General features: G+C 37.2%; 1 protein-coding gene across 1 annotated transcript in view; it reads right to left on the reverse strand.

Moving 5' to 3' along the window:
• Positions 1-4,524: 4,524 nt before the first annotated feature.
• The window catches only part of kcnh5a (potassium voltage-gated channel, subfamily H (eag-related), member 5a), a 78,425-nt gene continuing 63,277 nt past the window's right edge, over positions 4,525-19,672 (reverse strand). The window contains exons 11-12 of the mRNA XM_016557433.1: positions 18,017-18,213; positions 4,525-5,708 (exon numbers count right to left, since the gene is read on the reverse strand). Coding sequence (XP_016412919.1) covers positions 4,542-5,708; positions 18,017-18,213 — 1,364 coding nt within the window. The 3' untranslated portion in view covers positions 4,525-4,541. The remainder of the gene's footprint in view (positions 5,709-18,016; positions 18,214-19,672) is intronic.

The following is a 19,672-nucleotide window of genomic DNA, read 5'->3' on the forward strand; positions in this document are numbered from 1 at the left end:
ACAGTCGACCGCTTCCGCTCCTTCCGGTCGTGCGTATGTGGGGTAAAGCAGCGCTGTTTTATCATACTAGATACATTTGAAAGTTCTGTTATAATGCTACTCTGTGCGGTCGTTATCTGTCTAATAAAACGCATAACATAACGTCTTTGGTGTTTCCATGTTTTCTACAAAACAAAACCGGAAATCCGGGGTGTATGACGTCATTGGCAAACGACGCAATAACCAGGGACGAGCCACTATTTAAAATAGCTATTTCTCTGGATTTAAACATTCTTCGAAACATTTGGGATAATACAAGTCAGCAACTATATAACACTGTTCTAGTGATTTTTGGATACATATTGTGCCTTTAAGGTTTGGTTTAGGGTTACTTGAATGTAATTATGCAAAGTTTATTGTTATTATAATAGTAAGTACATGTAACTTGTGCAACAAGGACACCTTAAAATAAAGTGTTACCCAACTACCTATTAATAAACAGCAAATTAGGAGTTTATTGAGTCAAAAGTCATAGTTAATGGTTTGTTAATGGCGAGAACTGGACCTTAAAATAAAGTGTGACCGAAGATAATGATTCAAAATAGGCCATAACATGGACGACACCAGAAAAAGGAACTTAACTAAAAAAAAATATTAAGGAACTAATGAGCTAATTAATATGGTAACAGAATGATAATCAAACAGACTGAGAAACTAGGTCAATGAGGAAGACAGAACCAAAATACAAAGAAACATATCTGTGACAGTTGTAGCCATTGACTTCCACAGTCATCTTTTTCTTCTTCAATACTTTGGAAGTCAATGACTACTATCAACAGTTTGGTTACCAACATTCTGACAGAATTGACAGAAACAAGAAGTTTTGGGTGAACTATCCATTTAACAAATCCTGATTTCAATCCAACTGAGTATTTATGGGTGCAATTTACAAAGGCCCATCTTCTCAAGATACTCATGCAACCTGACGGAGCTTGAGTAGAAATACACACTAGGGCAAAATTGGTGCCAAACAATACTTGTTTAATAGCTAACTGTAAGAAGTTTTGACCAATAGTAATTTGGCAAAAAAGTGTCAAAAAAGCCAAAATATATCCTGTGTGAAGAAAATTTCCAACAGCATGAATCCCTTATAAAGGCACGGTAGCTAATATTTTCTGGGGAAAAAACTATATTTGTTATTAAATAAACTACTTTAGACAAAAAAAATGCATTAAATTAAATTCCTTTAAATTCCTTTTAATCCATTAAATTCATTATTACATACTACATTATTAAAGGATACGGTTTGATTTTAACATACCACATTTTGGTTTTATCTTTTACTTTTTCCCCCCTTTTATAGAGACTGGAGAAATAATAAATGGCAATTTAATGTCAGTTGCTATGTTTGCTGATTGTGGTGCAATGGCCAGCATATATTTATAGACATTTTCTGTATTGGCATGTAATGTCTTCATTCACAAAGTAACATTATTTTGTGATGTGTTTTTAGTGATTTAGTGCCCAGGCCTCTGCCCATTTTATGTGTGTGCATGAAAAGTCGCAGCAAAACACTGCTTTGGCAGGCAAATATCATTCTCATTGGCATTAAGTTTTATACAGTTCAAAAATGCAGCATGCAGTCAGATGCCAGAGTCCAACGCCTCACTGGGCCTGTGGTGCTCACCGTTGGCTCCAGCGTGTGTAAGGATCTGTCACGTCATCTAAAAACCCTCCCCCATTCCGAAAAGTTTCATTACCCAGTGGAGCTGAATACCCTCATAGCTTTCCGAAAACTGTGTGTAATCCTCAAAACAGGCACCCTGGGGTCCACGCAGCGAGTAGTCGTCTGCCACACTATTACAGCTTTTAGCATCTATTATATCCATCTCTTCAATTTCATGGGAGACTCAAAGAATAATCTGTCTGTGCTCCTCTCCGCTGGGCTGAATGACAGGAAAAATAACTCAAATAGAACGAAGGACCACAGGACACTGAAATCTCAAGGCATGAAACCAGTGAATGAAAAAAAAACACAATCAAGGGTATTTAATTTTTTATGATGCTCCAAATGTGTTATTATTGGAGGATATTATTACTGTTATTATTATTTTCATGATTCAAAAAGTTGAAGTAAGCTTGAAAGGGATAGTTCGGCCAAAGAGGAAAATTCTGTTCAATTTATTTATTCATTTTATTTTAACCTAGTTTAAAGTTTGCTTCTTTTGTGAAACACAAAAGGTGATAGGTTAAAGAATGTACTGGTTGCTCTTTGCCATATAATTGAAGTAAATGGAAATCCAAATCAAGTTATAAAATAACATAAAAAACACACACAAAAGTTTAATAAATTTGGCCAGTACAATATGAACCTTTTTCATTTTGTGTTATATTGAAGGAAGATTCATATGGGTTTAAGTGAGTAAATGATGACAGAATTTTCATGTTTTAGTTAACTATCCCTTTTCTCAACATCAAATCATGTGGTTTGGAAATATTATGCCCATATTTCTCTGAATACTGGCATCTTTCTTATGTTTATTTTGCTCAAGTAGCAAAACAGAAAACCCAATAAGGCTTTTATCACCATCCACTGGTGACAGCTAATAATGGGGCTGAGAATTTGAGCAGGACACTGATTTAATGCGATTAGTACAAAAGAACTAATGTCTTTGGTCCCAATGAACATCATAAACTCTGAAACTAATATTATTATCTGAGCACTTACAGTGATGAGCATGTGTTTATCAAAGAGGGAACCAAATTGGGGAATAACTGGAGGGATATACGATAAAGGCTACTGCTTTGACGCACTGTTGCTTGTTTGCGGATTGCTTTATGATAGAACATTTTTATGTTAAAGGATCTATATGCAAATACAGGAAAATTAATACAATCACAGTCCTGTTGTTGTTATATTAATCTTAATAGTCTCTCTTCTGAACCCCATTCACAATTCAACATCCCTTGTGTTTGGTATGAACATCACCAGCATGGACTAATAACATACAATAGAACTGATGGGAAATAAGAGGTGAAAGGGCATTAGTCATTACGCTATAAACCGTCTAAAGCACCCATGAGTATGCTGATACGCAGTGAGTCACCGCCTGTGGCTATAATAACGTAATATTTAGAAAGTTCCCCACAGCACTTTCAAATGACCAACTGAAAGGTTCATTCAAAATCACTGCCTTAGTAGGCAGTTTAGTGTGGCTTTAGTTTGGGTACTGGATTAAAATGTAAAGGTTTGAAATGCATCTGGAATAAAATTATATGTGGGTAGTATACATTGATATCTCTTGGGAAACAATACTAGGAATCCATGACCTTTCATATGTAACACACAATGTTGATGCCATGCAAAGAATTCAGTGCATGCTTGTATAATTTCCAAATGACCTGAATGTGTACATGCTTTCCCAAAATGCAGGCCTCCCTTTGTGACTTGCACTTTGTATGTTTGCATAATTGATAAGGGAAAAACAATTAGTCCCTAGTCCTACCATGCCAGAGCTAAATCCATCCAGCATGCAGATATATCTCTCTAAAACATGTAAAACCCTCAAAAATTGGGCTAAGTCATTACTCTCTTATCTATCATAACGTTCCACAAAATAAATACAGAAAAAGCGATAATGATAATGGAATTTGAAACAGTGCTGGTAATGAAATGTGTTTCAAATATCAAAAATGAGTTTAGTTATTGGATTATCGCCTTAATCACATCCAAGAAATCATTTAGGCAAACAATCCTGCAAACTTCCAATCATTACGCTTATAAAGGAGAACTGCATACTGGGGGAAATAATATTTGAGCAAACTGTGCTAAAGGGATTGTTCACCTAAAAATGAAAGATCTGTCATCAATTACTCAGCCTTGTGTCGTTTCGAACCGGTATGACTTTCTTTGTGTCGAACACAAAATCTTGCAAAATGTCTCTGTGTTTTTTTTGTCCATACAATGAAACTTTATAGGGTCTAATGCTATGTTGGATCCCACTGTATTACCGGTTTTTGTACAGACAAAAACAGGTAATACATTCTTCAAAATATCTTCTTTTATGCTCTACAGAAGAAAGTAAGTCATATGGATTTGGAATGACTTGACATCAGTAAATGATGACGGAATCGTCATTTTTTGAGTACCTATCCAATTTAAATGACTGTAGATATTAATAGCCATTTCACTATGAAGAATGACCGATGACGGCATTAAACCAAGCCTGATCTTGTCTTACAGCAACCCAAGATCCCACGTCTAGGGCATCAAGCTGTCGTTCAAAGAGAAAATGCCCTGAAATATCACCTGGTTAGAAGATCCCATGTGCATGGTCAGAATAAAATCATCTCCGCATGCAGCCGACTCTGTACGTGTACAAGCAACTACTATCCGTAGAGAAGATTTCATTGGCAGGCCAGATTCCAGCTGGACATGCAAGTATATATTTACAACAGCAAGAATCCTTCCTCTAATCATCAGTATTCACCTTTCCTTCCTGAGTGTGAGGAAGGGAAGTGATAAAAACAGCATATCAATATCTAAATATATTTATCCTAATTCAAAGGGGTCCATTGTCCCCCTCTGTTTCTGGAGTGACAGGCTGAGAAACGGCAAAGATGTCCTGGCACTGAAGTGGGGTTTTTGGCGAGGAGGTCTGAGGAGGTGGGGAAGGTTTTCTCTTCTCCGACAGAAGTCTCAGAATCTCCCCCACCTGGTCCTCCAGAGCCGCTAGCCGGCTATTTAATGTCTGGATGTCACCTTTTAGCTCCAGCTTTGCCTCGTACAGACTGTTTTGAAGCACAGTCTGTTCAGGGACAGGCTGAAAGTGAATCCCCCGAAGGGTCATGTCGCCCACTCCAGGGCTGGGCTGCTCGTACGGGCTCCTTTCCATTGAACATCTCTCGTATGGGCTCCGTGAATCACCAACCCGGTCAATACGCAAGTCACTTTTTGTGATTCCGCTGTCGCAAGAATCAGTCTTGTGTAGAGCACTATTCTCATCAGTCTCATCGCTACTGTTACCGTTTCCACTGGGACCCCTTTCGTTAGACCTCCCACCTTCTGCTTCCTGGCTCTTCCCATCTTCAGAGATCACATTTAGTGGCTGGGATACATCCCCCCACTCCTCTTCCTTCTGCTGCGGCTGCTTCTCTAGTTCCAGTGGAAGCATAGGAGACGATCCTGATGCAATGTTATGAAAACGCATCCAGCCTCGTCCTCTTCCTCCTCTTGGTCTCACCGGACTTGTTACCTTCAGACAATTTGAGTCCTCTACGCCAAAGCTGGGCTTGAGCTCCATAGCCTCATGGCCTTCACTCCTGTTCGGTTCCTCAGTCTGAACGTAGGCTAGGGTGCTCTGGATTGGGGTTATCTGTGAGACGGTCACAACGCTAGAACCACTGTTCCCATTTCCCGAGCCAGGGGCCCCGTTTTGCATCGGGGCCACGTGTTGGTGTTGAAGAGGATGGTGGCCCTGGTACTGGGGCTGATATTGCTGCTGATGAATCTGGTGGGACAGCGGATGGAGGTGGTGTTCCACCTGAAATTGGTTCCTCTCCAGGTCATGCTGGGATGATCCTTGTGTGCGCATCTCCTTCTGTTGCTTGAACTTTTGGAAGAGCTTGCGGACAGGATGGTCTACAGGGATTGACAACGTCACCTCATTTTTCTGGTGTCTCCTCTCCTCTTCCTCCTTCTTGACATCGACAATCTTGCGGAAAACAATCTGTGGAGACATAACAATATGTAAGAAATCTGTATGTTTGGAATCCATGTCTGCTTTGAATGAATGAAATAAAGAACTAATTCAAGTTTTAAAGAGGCACTAGTTACTAAGAAGGCATGAAGAACTTTTATGCTGGTTATATCATCCACTGGCTAATTACATCGGAGCAAGAACATATTTGTCATGATTAGGGTTGCATAGATTTACAATTCCTCAACTATTCTTCACTCGTGACCTTTACATCCAAAGCAGAGGGGAATAGGTCACCATATATAACTTCTGATAATAATTCAAATCCCATAGCCAGTTTCCACCTCAGAGTAAAATAATAAAAATGTTAAGTGTGAAAGTGTGAAATTAAGTTTAAAATCAGAAATAAAGTGACTTCTTTTTAAATGTGCAAGAATTATACATTTAGGTGTACAAAAGCTTGTTACTGGGGCAGTACCCTCAAAACAACATATTTGTAACTTATTTACCCCTAAAAGGTTCAAAGCAGTACCTTAAGGGTCCATATTATTACTATGAGGTTATAATATATAATACCTTTTAGAGGTAGATAAGGTAAAAAGATGTCCCTTTAAAGGTACTGCCCCAGTGACAAGATGTTGCATCTCTAAATGTACTATTTTGCACATTTTTTTCTAACAGTGTGTTTGTGAGATGTAAAGTGACACTGTGTGATATAAAGTCATAACTGTGAGAATCAAGGTTGTAACTGTGAACTATAAAGTGGCATATATCAAAGAGTTCCTATGAAACCCTCCACCTCCCCCAGCTCCACCTGTCTAGATCCACTATGGGTAATTTCATTTATGCTATTTGTGTAACAGTGACATGGCTTCAAGCTCACAGCAGTGTGTCTGTGTATGTATCGGCAGTAGCAAGCCTCCATACCTGCTCTGCAGCAGCAATAAAAGCAATAATAATCACACTGTGAGACATACAGTAACATTGCAAAGTATAACTATTTAAAAATATAAAAATATGACTTATTTTATTGAATGAACCATTCACAAACTGAATGCTGTAATAGGAACCGCAGTCTGGTTTCTGTTTCAGCAAGAGCCCTTACTGATTTCCATATCACTGTAAAAGATTAAGTATTTGCTCTCATGCTTGCGGCCAGCTATCCAGTCAAGTGCCACTGGTGTGGTTCCTGAGGCATGACAGTATTGAACAGGACAGTAGAGTACACAAACGAACAACACTGGAGCTGTGCCAAGTAGGTCAACAGTTAGATTCAGGAACTTGTACCATTTAAACTACCAGTACTTCGAGGTTAACAGAGACCTGTACAGTGATTCAGAGCTTTCTCCAACAGCAACACAGCACCTTGCAGAAATAGCCTGCCTCTCTTCCTTTCCCCCTCATCGGATCTCTTTCGACTGTGGATATACGCATGGCAGTAGCTGTGATCGCATACATTTTAATTAGAGTGTTAATTAGCCACCCAAGCCCCCTAGCTGAGCACCCTTGGGAGTTCTGCACAGCCCCACCTGACATACAGAGCAGGACATGCGGCCACACCACTTGTTATTTTTAATGGAATTTCATCACACGTTCAAAGACGAGCCTGAAATAACATTTTGTTTTGTGTAAAACTCTCACTTGTAATGATTATCTAATCTTTGTATCACTTACACATTACAGTAGAAAAAATCATGAACTTCTAGTAAATTACTGAATTCTTTTTCATCACTATCAATGTCATGTGAAATAATGTAACAGCGACCGTGCTGACTTAAAAAAAAGTCCTCCAGGCAAACATTGGTCTGTAGTGTTAAAAATAGAACAGAGCGTGTCACGTGCCCTTTAGTTATCCCTGTGCAGTCTTTTGGCACCCTGAAGTGCTGCGTCGCATGTCACTTCTCATCTCCCAGGAGGACTCTGGTAAATAATGAATCCAGCCCCCTTCTGCCTCTTCGTATTATTTAAATGTCGCTTAATACGAGCAGAATGAGATGGAAGTGACGGAGTCAACTAGAAAGAAAAAGAGAGAGTGGGCTAGGAACAATGTGTAGCCAAATACAAAATAAGCTCTAGGGTGCAGAGTGAGAATGCAACAAAAGAAACAAAGGTGTGTGCAGTGATGGACGCTAATTATGTTTGGGAAGTGACAGGAAATGGTTCTAAAAATACTTGTTAGAAATAATAGTCATCACATAACTGCTATTAACAGTTGTGGTATTAAATTTGCATTCTGTACTTCTATTTTGTCACTATTCAGAACAGTTCAAATTAGGGTTTCACTGATACAGTATTTAAATTCTGGCCAATACTAATGAGCTGTTAATTACTTTTTATGTAATGACATAACTCATAAATGGTAAATATCATACTGTATATCAATGCTATTTTGTCTAAAAAGAAAATCAACATAAAAAAAAATCTAACTACAACATTATAATGCACATTATGGAAAATATATTCATTTTGAGATTTGCTAAAGATCACATTTAACAACGTTATCAATTAGAGTTTTTAAAGATCAACTTTAAATAAATAAGTGTTAGATGACAATGAAGGCAATCTAAATGTAAAAACAAGAAAATCAGAATAAACAGTTAAATATTCAATATCAACTGATTCCAGTAAATTAAAATATTAATAATATTGCCATTAACCAATATATAATGCATCCCTAATTTAAACAGCCATACATGTATCTGAGCAAACACTTAAAGGGGTCATATGATGTTGCTAAAAATAACATTATTTTGTGTATTTGGTGTAATGAAATGTGTTTATGTGGTTTAAGGTTCAAAAAACACATTATTTTCCACATACTGTACATTATTGTTTCTCCTCTATGCCCCGCCTTTCTGAAACGCGTCACTCTTAACCTATATAAAGAATATCTCTTTGGATTTGAGACTTTAGTCTTTGCAACTTTACAGATCTTCTTTATGCACTAAGAGCTTGTAACACTCCAAAGAGAAAGGAAAAATTGAAATCGCATCATATGACCCCTTTAAAACAACCCACATCCTTCAGAGGGTAAAGGATACAGTAAGGCTGCTTATTATAGCTAAATATAGTACCGTAATCTCTGTTTACCATGAAACACCATTACATACTGTATATGAATGTTAAAATGCAGTGTAAGTGATGTGTATAATATATGGATGCACTGTTATGTGCCCTTGGAATAAAAAAAGAAGCTGTGAATTAAGTGAAGTGCATTATGCCTGAATATAAAGAATTTACTCTTTGGCCTCATCTATGCACGCTGTTTAATTATTTCCTTTGTGCAGCCTCTTATTGGATAATGACAATTATCACAACGCTCAAGCTATCTGCTGAATAAAAGAAGAGACAGAAAGAAAAAACATGTGTCAACAGCCTGCATCTCTGCTGCGGAGGAAAACTGATTAGGGATTTATAATGATCTGTTAGCATCCATGGGGAATTTTAATGAAGAATCCAATATTTCATTTACACTCTCTGGAGCAAGCGTTATTATTTTAACATTCTTCACCTGTGTGAAGAGACTTTTTTCCTCTTCCAACAAAGATGGATTGTATAATTGGAATAATTGCACAGGCATGCCGGGTCAGTCTTGTTTTTTTTTTAAACACAGCCGTGAGTTCACTCCTGGACAGAAACTCAAACTAATGATAAAGTATTACAACTTTAATTTTTTGAGTGGACTATCCCTTTGAACAACATTATCACAAGAGGTGTCCGTGTGGTTAAGTTTACCGGAAGAAATTGTCAGTGTAACACATAAACACCAACATTTAACACCACGTGTGGTTGATTGAGACAGAAATAGAGCAGATGCATGAGCTCAGAAACCAGGCCACGTGGTTACAGAGGAAAAAAGGCAACATGAATGATTTACTGGACCTAGAAAATGTGCTTTATCTCACATCCCCTGATTTCAAATTAAAGCACCTGACCAAGCTGTTTAGGCCAAGATTACCAAAAAGATTAAATAACAAAGTGAGCATATTAATAAACATCTCTGTAGAGAGGAATTGAGACTTTTTACAAGTATATTAGTTTTAGTTGCTTTGCTTCAGAAGCATTGTGACATAAATAAAGGGTAGCTAGAGTACTATTAAACAATGTTTAGTTAACTTGATGTGCAATACTTTTGAACAAAGCAATTATTTAGCTGAACTATTTATGAAATGCTCTCAAGAGTTGTCCAACTTAAATGGTACAATTACTCATTTACAGTATATGCCTAAAATGTGTGCACTGGGAAATACAGTAAGACACTCATAACAGTGTTTAATCAAACAAACAACAGAGTCCAGCTCTGAGACTAAGAGTGTTTTTTCTTTATAATTTTTCCTCTTTAACGCACCTTCAAGTATGTTTAATACATTCTGCTACATATACATGGTAGGATAGTATTTTTTCATTGTAAATTAAGTAAATGTCAAGGATATATACACGTAAACTTATGAGATCAAGTGAGTATTTGGGTTTTGAATTTTTTAAGTTTTCTTTTTTTGAAAAAACATTTCAAGTAAATTTGAGACAATCACGTGACTCATTTGTACAGACAGTCAAAGATGCTCTCTCTCATTAGCCAGAGTACCAACTGGTTCTCATGCGATATGTATTGTATCTGAGGAATAATCCAGGCAATGCTGTCTGTTAAGTTAAACTCTCAAATACCTGTTTTTTTAATAGATACATTTAGTTAAACAAGAAAAAAGGCCCATTTTCCAAAGAAAACATTCTCACAGTCTTGTTTATTTCCCTTGGACGTTGCCTGACTTTGATAAATACATGAAAGGAATGAGACAACACTTTCATCACTCATGACAAGAGCCACATGGAACATAACATGCCCTGACAGTGACTGAGTGACATGCAGACAGTGGGAACGGTGACAGTTACACCGCCCGATGTATCCCTGGGGATGAGGTGGATTATGAGAAAAAGGCCTTAACATACAAAAATCCATTTCTTTCTTCTCATTCAGGTTTTATGAATGCCTCTTCCTTTTCAAAAAAATATACAGTACTGAAATGCATTAAGATAAACAAGATAAATAAATCCTCTTTTTGCCTACTGATTAGATTTACATTATTTACTTTTATTTAAATTGGTTATTGAAGATTAAGCTACCAAAAAATAAATAAATAAATTGAAGTAAGGCTGTTCTTGATTAAAAATATAAATTCATAAAACCACTTCAAAAGCCAGGCACAGAACTCATGTTATAAAAGTATTTGCACACTTTAATACACCTTTTTAAATTAAACCCGTGTTTAAACCCGTGGGTATTCCAATTCAAGAAAAAAAGTGATAAACTGTATAAAGTGTGTGTTTGTGGATGTACTGTAAGAGAAATTCATATTTCATATGTAGCCGAATTATCCTGCACTGATTTGGTGTTTATCATTCTATATTAAGCAATAAGCACAACCAGCATTGGAAAATTAATCAAAGTCAAATGCACAGCATGACTGCTGACACTTACAGTTTTTCTTGAGAAGCATAAAAACATTCGCCTTTGTTCTGGTTTGCATTGTGACATGGTTTGAAAAGGTTACGAGTCATATTATACCCAGGTGCAGAGATCATTTTTTTGTATATTATATGATAATCAACTCACAAGGTTTATTTCTGTGCCTGGTTTGAAATTATTCAAATTACTCACATTAGCCCCGCTGAGGTGTAGTAACAGCAGCTGTTGAAAGTCTTTGAGTCTCTGCGGCCTTTCGTACAGCTGTTGAAGCTTTAGTTTTGTTAGAAACTGCTGAAACTACATCCATTTGCAGCTGAAGATAAATTAAGTATCTGTGGACTGGGATGCAAGCCTTGGAAAGTGGTGTGAAGCCCTAATATTGAGCTGCTATCCCATGAGCAAAATGCAACAACATGGTAACTTGCTGATTCTGGTTCTCATTTAGTTAAATTTTCTGAACAGTCCCACTGAAATGTCAATATATACGAAACAAAACAAAACAGAAAAAGCTCATTTACAATGAGCAATACTTCAATACTCAATACTTACAAATTTCCTAATCAATTGGTCTTGATTAGGAAAAAAGATGATTGAAAGTCTAATAACCAAGATGCATTTGGGACTTAAGCTTATTTTTGTTTGTATATGCTTACTCATGCAGAGGTATCCCTCCAGCTCAATCAAACACAAAGGATGTATTCAGGCTCACTCGAAAATTACAGGAATCTATGTTAGATGACCCAGGCTCATTGAAAATGTGTGATTCTGCCATCATTTTTGCAAAACCTGAAATACCTTGCTTAAGGTACATTTTGCTGCACTTTGCCGACGACACATCCACAAGAGGCGCTATCATTTTTCTCCATTGCAGATGTGGGTTTTTAAAAATATTGATATTTCATTGCTTGTAACAGGTTTAACGCCATTTTAAAAGTGAACTATCCAGTGTCTGGCACTAAATAGCATGTTTAATATTCTGCAAAATGTGACTGTGGCAGCGTTTTATGTTGTTTGTTGTACGTATCATGGCAGTTCAGAAATGAAATGTTCTCTATTGCATTTAAAATTAACATACCACCCGCACTAAAACCTAAACCTAACTGACAATGTTAACAAAAGCAAACGTGAGATGAAAACTCATTTGCTGAAGCAACCATGCTGTTTTAGCTTCCTTATACAAGGCTTTGAGCTCTTTTGATTCCTGTATCAATATCATAACCATAATTTGTGTGAAAAGGAGCAAAAACTGTGGGTGTTTTTATTGCCCATAGTGTTAATTTTACATGGAAACTGAAATGTGTGTATAGGTAAGTTTTTTTCAGTTTTGCAGAAATGTAGGCAGTCATGTATTTCTAACACGCCTTTGTTGGTGTTAAAGCAGGAATGGAAATACATTTTAGACTGAGCACTTCTGCTTTAAGCACAACAAACACAAAAAGTTTATTATTGTGTAAGGGTTGAAAATAAGCCATACATTGCGTAGAAATAAAGGGGCAAATAAACTGTGAAGACTGAGACCCACAAGGGTAGTTGTTTTTATGGTTGGCATTGCTATAGTAGATATGTTTGGGTGTAAAACAACTGTAGGAGATTTGAAATGTGTCCCTGAGTTTTGAAAGATTCAGATGATTTTCTGCAGTGCAAATAGGTGTAAAGGCAAAAAGCACAGGGAATTGAAACAAAAGTGCACTGAGTCTTCCAAACACAGCAAAATCCAACAGCGCAGATTAATGGGATCTGGCAGGCATTTATCCTTCCTTTGCAGCCCCCCTCCCATTCAACACTCCTCCGCTTTGCTACTTTAAGTATAGCGAGATGCTGAAGATCTGCCAGGGACAGGGTCCCCCCCCCCCTCCCAATGCTGAGGAATCACCAGCCTGGGAACGCCCAGCTCAGCACTTTCCAATCACGGCCAGCCAATCAGCAGATTATTGCCCACTACTTCAAAGTCAGGACTATGATAGTCCCTTGCAGACGATCACGTTCATTTTTCTGCATTCAGACATTCAAGTGCCTCTTTTCACTCACCTATAATGCTTCTTGTCAAGAATACATCGGCTACAGAGAGCCGAAGCCATTTTGCAAGCCATAAAATTAGAGTCTCTGTTTGGGGATCAATACCTATCTTGGCCTTTGCTCTTGGAGCCAAAAAGCTGCATTTAATCAATCCATGTCTCTGCCCACAGACCTGCCAGCCAACCTCAACTAGTCTAAAAGGTTCATTTCCGGATCAGGACAGATTTAATGACAATCAAGTGGAACAAAAAAAGTCAGTTTCTCAAGACACTAACAAAGAAGAAAATCAGCAAAGAGTTGTCTAAAATGAGGTATTATATTACTCATTTGAAATGTGAGTTTGATTATGAAAATGTTGGTGAATATTTCACATTTATGGTTAATTTCTAAAGTGAAAAGAACTTTTCCACTGCTTTTCATGTTCACTATATCAAGTTTCAGATATCATCTACTGTATGTACCTTAATTTTCAGGATTATTAAACTTATTTTAATGTCTCCACAAAGTTTAAAGAACGTAATATAGACTTGAGATCAGGACAAATATAGCTTCATGGATACTTCTGAAGTAATTTTGGTACACTGTGATATTGCCTTTGAAGTTTAGATGTATCCCTGAAGTAATTCTGTAAGAGAAGGCATATGGCCCATTAGAGTTACTATTTTTATCGATAATGTCCACAGTGGCCATAGAAAATATTATAGTGATCTACTTGCTTTGCTTTTCAAACTTATCAACAAAGATTTAAGAACTGAAACAGCCTGCAGCACAAGATCAGCCAGTCACATTATTTACATAAAATTTCTGATCGTGTCCTGCCCAGATTCCAGGAAGAATTTGTACAGATACCTCAATACTGCCTTCTGGCAATGAGATGGAGCAGCTATAATTGTTTCTATTTATTATTTACCAAATACAAATGGAAAAAATGTGTCTTGCCTCCTTTGGGATACAACTGACCACTTTTCTTCCACAAAATCTCACAAATTGAGCTAATACTTGAATATTCTCTGTGTCACGTTTTTAGATGCCCATGTACTGTATGCACACAGTCAGACATGCACACAACCTACAACCAGACTGCACCATAACAGCAGTTTTCTCATATGTGCCCTTACTATACTGCTTGCCTTTGAAAAAGGCATAAAATGCACTTAGCAATAGTTTTTTTTTAGAGTTCATTATGTCACTATATGCATACTCGCACAGTAACATTTATTTGGGGTTGTTGGTAAGATTTTTTTTTTTAAGTTTTATCTGCATTTATTATTCCTGTGATGCAAAGCTGAATTTTCAGCATCATTACTCCAGTCTTCAGTGTCACATGATCCTTCAGAAATCATTCTATGCTGATTTGCTGCTCAAGAAACATTTTTATCTATGCTGATTCTTTGATGAATAGAAAGTGCAAAAGATCAGCGTTAAAAATCTTTTCTAACAATGCAAAAGTCTTTACTGTCACTTTTAAAGAATTTTTAACTAATCCCAAACTTTTGAACAGTACAGTACATACACATTCATACTGATGCTTCCAAGACTAGCGCGCAATTTTTGCAAATTTGACAAAACCCTATTCATGTCATCCAGCTAGACAACATTACCTTGGTGACAAATCCTCAGAATTTGCAACAACAATGTAGAGTGTATCACAGAAAACCAAACGTTCATGTTTGCAAGGCGTTAAAAATGGACGTAAAAGATCCATGAATGTAAAATTCTTAAAAGGATTCACTGTGGGACACTGCTGGTCAATGCACCAAACAAGTGAGCTGTTCTATTAAGCACGGCTTATTTTCTGTGTGGACACACTGTGTTCTGATGATTTCTGTATGAATCTTACTCTTGTTGCTGAGAGAGCATCTCTCTGCCTGGCCTGGTAATGGAGGGGATGATAAAGTTGCTTCGCCCACCTTATTGGCAGGGGTTTGCAGCTTTCCAAAGGCCTTGTAAATCTTGTTAGGAGGAAAGCGTGGCAGGTGTGGAGGATTCTGCTTCCTCTTTGCGTTTGCTGCCTAGATGAATCAGCTCGGGCAAAAAAAAAGACTCCGATCTGACACTAATCAGCAGCCAAAGACAGAGTTGTGAGCCCAGCGGGTAATGGTGGAGCATTCGTTTGAGATTGGCTTGCATTGTCAGCTGATCTAGCAAAGGGATCGTCTACTGAACATGTGGCCTCGAAACGGGATAGATAAACTCAGACCTTTCCTTTAAAACTGCCAAACAATGTCTGTTAATATCAAACCATCAAAGCTCATCAGTTCCATAAAGCTTAATGTGATCTACTCTGACCATCATGAACCACATGAGTTACTTTAACTAAAAAAGAGAGAGTTCACAGGAACAGTTCTTTTCAAAGCACACCGCACAGCTAATCCATTACTGGATGTAAAGCTGTGGAAAAATTAACTCACTAACACACTAGTGACCAAAGGCCTGGGGCTCTGCGGCTCTTTTAGAGTGACTTTTGCTTCAGAGATATTTACAGGGCTTTCACTGAGCTTTTTTCCTTACGATCAGGACCTCAGTGAACCGTTATTGACCAGCTGAGATAAGCGATAATGAGGGAGTCTGAAGGACAGCTGAAGAAGCCTTTAAAGAAAGTGTGAGAACTTGGGCTGTGAATCTTTTATTTTTATAATAATGCCGCCTCCTAAAACACCTCTTTTTAGCCAAATTCTAAGGCATCATCACAAATATCTTTCACCCATTCAGAATGCATTGTGATGAGCGCAGTAAAAAAAATAAATCCAGGATTTTTAGGGTGAATAAGATTTTGTAAGTAATTAATCACTTTATTCAGCAAGGATGCATTAAACTTGATCCAAAGTGACATTAAAGACATTTTACAAAACACTTCTATTTCAAATAAATGTTTTTTTGTTGTTGGTTTTTTTTACTTTTCTACTCATCCAAGAAAATTAATATTAAAAGTTTAATAATAAATGTTAATAATAATAATTGTTTCTTGATTTCTGAAGGATCATGTGACACTGAAGACTGAAGTCATGGCTGCTGAAAATTCAGCTTTGCCATCACAGAAATAAATTGCATTTTAAAATATATTAAAAATAATAATTAAAAAAAGTTCTTTAAAATTCTAATAATAATATTTCACAATATTATTATTCATTTTTCTGTATTTTTGATTATATAAATGCAGCTTTGGTGAGCATAAGGGACTTCTGATGAATTAATATGAATATATTAATATTATTCAAATATCATTAAATAGTCCAGTAATTACATATTGATTGTATATTATATATTTCACATGCTATACTTACAAATTTAAATTTCTGACCAACACAACGTGACCAACATTTGTCATGTTGTGTGTAGGGTGAAGATGAGATGACAATAACGTAATAATATTAGTAGGAGGCCACACTTCTTATTATTATCATGCATGATAAATGTGTGTGGTTTGTGTTAGTTGGTGTGTGTGCGTGTATTCCTGCTGATTTGACTCATGCTTTATTCAGCGTGTGCGCTGCGGGGGGCCGTTTCTCCTCAGTATAGCCGGCCCATCCGCAGCGTTACCCAGTCGACTGAGCACAGCGGGGCGATGGGGCAGCCTCTGTCACTCCACCGACAAAGAACCAACAGTCTGCCCTTAAAACACTTCACACTATTTTCACCTCAGCCTGGTCACACTAAACGATTGTTCTTAAGTCTAATATAAACAATGGATCTAAAGTCTAAGATAGCATATTCAAATAATAATCAACAGTAAAATCACTGTATGTACATTAAAAACCAAAAGTAATAATGCAACAAGAATTTTTCATTAGGAATGAAAGCATGTAGTCTACTAATGAAAGACATATCCCAAGCTCTACAAATCAACTGCATTCAAAATTCATGAACTCAAAGTTACTCAGAGACCTTGAAAAACCATAAACCTTTAAATCAATTAATTTGTGCCCTTAGCAAAGTATCCTCTCATTAGACAGGTCCTTTTTTGCTGTGGCCAGAGGAAATAAATTAATATCATGGCTCACTGATTCCTGTCTGTGTCCAAGAAGTCCAGCAGTTCTATGTAAGAATTTAGTAATTTATTTTGTTTACTTGAAGGCATACAAGAAGGATCTCCTTTCCCTCATTATTTAAAAATGACTAACACACCTAATTTCAGTGCATCGTTTCCTCAGTAATATAGATGAGATACAGCAAGAGAGGACATTTTTGCATCTAAATATAGTTTTACACAATGCTCACCAATTATGTAACTCAATGGCAGTAAAGTGCACAGCTGAGGTCTTCTAATTGTGTTTTGAGTGCACAGGGTCTTTCTTTTGTCAAGAGACCCAAAGTTCTCCATGGGCGGTCTGTCAGAATGAATCATTTATGTATTTAAGGAATGTGAGGTCAGGTCTGAAAGCCACAACAGAGCTCTGTTCTCATGCCAACACAGCACACAGCAGGACTTCACAACACACATTCAGGTCAAAGTGCACCAGGATGTGCTTGAATCTCTAAAACAAAAAATCTGACTGATATGGCAAAAGAAAAAGAAATATAAAAAGAATAATAACAAAATTGTTTATTTCACTCATAAAGCAGTAAACAGTCTTGTCTTTTTTCTTTGTATCTGGTTTTTGTCTACTGTACTTTTTTGCTTCAAATCGAAGATTATCATCATGTAACTCACCTTAGAGCTAGTTGGTTTTATTCAGGTTTTCTAATGTCTAGATTTTTAAATGCTAATGCAGGAAAAAAGCCTTCTCGAACCAAGACTTGAGAAAAAGTGGGCGATCATGTTTGAGTTCTATTCTCCAAGGCTTTTTAGAAGAGATTCAGCAAAAGTCTGTTGCCATTAGAATGTGATGTTTGGTGATAACATGTAAGTAGCGCTTACCCGCTTGCGGAGGTTGCAGGTGAGGATGAGGTTTCGGGAGAAGGAGTTGGCGAAGGCCGTGTAGAACTCCAGCACTTTGAGTAACGCGTCCCTCCGGATGACATGCAGGTCGCAGTATGTCAGAGCCCTCACGTTAGCGCAGGCATGAGCCAGTGTGGATTCCTTCCAGAACACATCACCAAACACATCACCCTTACCTGGGACAGGAGACAGGGAGCGTAGTTTGAAACCACATCAGAAATAAAGTTGCAGGAAAAAAGTATGCAAACCCTTTGGATTTGCCTGGATTTTAATACTTCAATTAATACTTTTATTCACATGCTTTTCCCACCATGCACTGTGAATGTTTACACAATGTGTTCATAGGGCTGGACAATAATTCAATATCAATATGTATCGCGATATAATTTTTTTCAATAACGGGGATATGATTTTTAAACACATTTCCGATATTTCGATATACATTACCAGTGTTTCCCATACATTGATTTATTTGTGGCGTTTGACTTTGTTGAATAAACATGAGCACTGCACGTTTCAAAATCAAAAAATGTCGCGGGTGTTTTATATAAATGTATCTGTGAAGGGAACCGACTGTCTTCAGAAAAGTTTCGATGGCATTTTCATTTGATCTGATAAAGTAGCGGTTCATGAGCTGAGCTGCTTTGATTACAGCCGTTACCGGGGGAACCGCTAGTTTTATCACTCTAAATGTGCCTCCTGCTGCCTCCTCTGAACTGCGAGATATAAAATCTAAATTGTGAGATATACTCAGAACTGCAATTTTATAAATAAATAAAAAATCTGAATTGCAAGATGCTAACTCACAATTACAAGAAAATGAAAATGTTTTATTCCATAGCAAAAACAACAGAACAGAATTATGTAAACTCAGAATTCTGTGAAACATAAACTCAGAATTGTGAAAAAAAAAGTGTATCTCAAATGTTTTGTATCTCAAAATTAATAGTTTATATCCTACAGTTCAGACTTGTGGGATAAAAAGACCCAATTACCTTTTGTATTTTTTTTAATCCCGTGGCAGAAACAAGCTTCCATATATCTTACTACAGTATGACATAGGTACAGTATCTTCTAAGTTCACACACCACACTCAGGAGAGTATCTATACAAAGTACCCAGTGTTCAGTGCTTTTGATGAGGGGCATCATTAGGAGCCCAGCAGGTTTAGTCTGGTGGGTTCAAGTAAACGCCTTGGGGCTAATTAACTCACAGCGTTCGCATCTTATTTCATTTCATAATCATTAAAGCAAAAGAGCATCTGATCCAAATCCCCATTAAAGAGAAGAGACGTTAACTTCCTCTCTACAGTGTCTCATAAGGTCTAATGTCATGTCGTTTGCAGTTACACACAAGTCAGTGAAGGGCACGTCACATTCTTGTGGCAGCGATACATCAGCGGTACTCGAGAGATGAAGAGATCAAGAAATAGTCCATTCGAAGAGGGAGAAAGGTCTTAAAGGGGTCATATGATGCTTTTTTAAAGATCATTATTTTGTGTATTTGGTGTAACAGAATATGTTGACATGCTTTAATGTTCAAAAAACACATTCTTTTTCAAATACTGTACATTATTGTAGGTCCTCTATGCCCCGCCTCTCTCAAACGCTTCGTTTTCTACAAAGCCCCCTCCTT

This window comes from Sinocyclocheilus rhinocerous, unplaced genomic scaffold, assembly GCF_001515625.1.
Source record: "Sinocyclocheilus rhinocerous isolate Xijiao unplaced genomic scaffold, SAMN03320098_v1.1 scaffold2542, whole genome shotgun sequence".
Lineage (NCBI taxonomy): Eukaryota > Metazoa > Chordata > Actinopteri > Cypriniformes > Cyprinidae > Sinocyclocheilus > Sinocyclocheilus rhinocerous.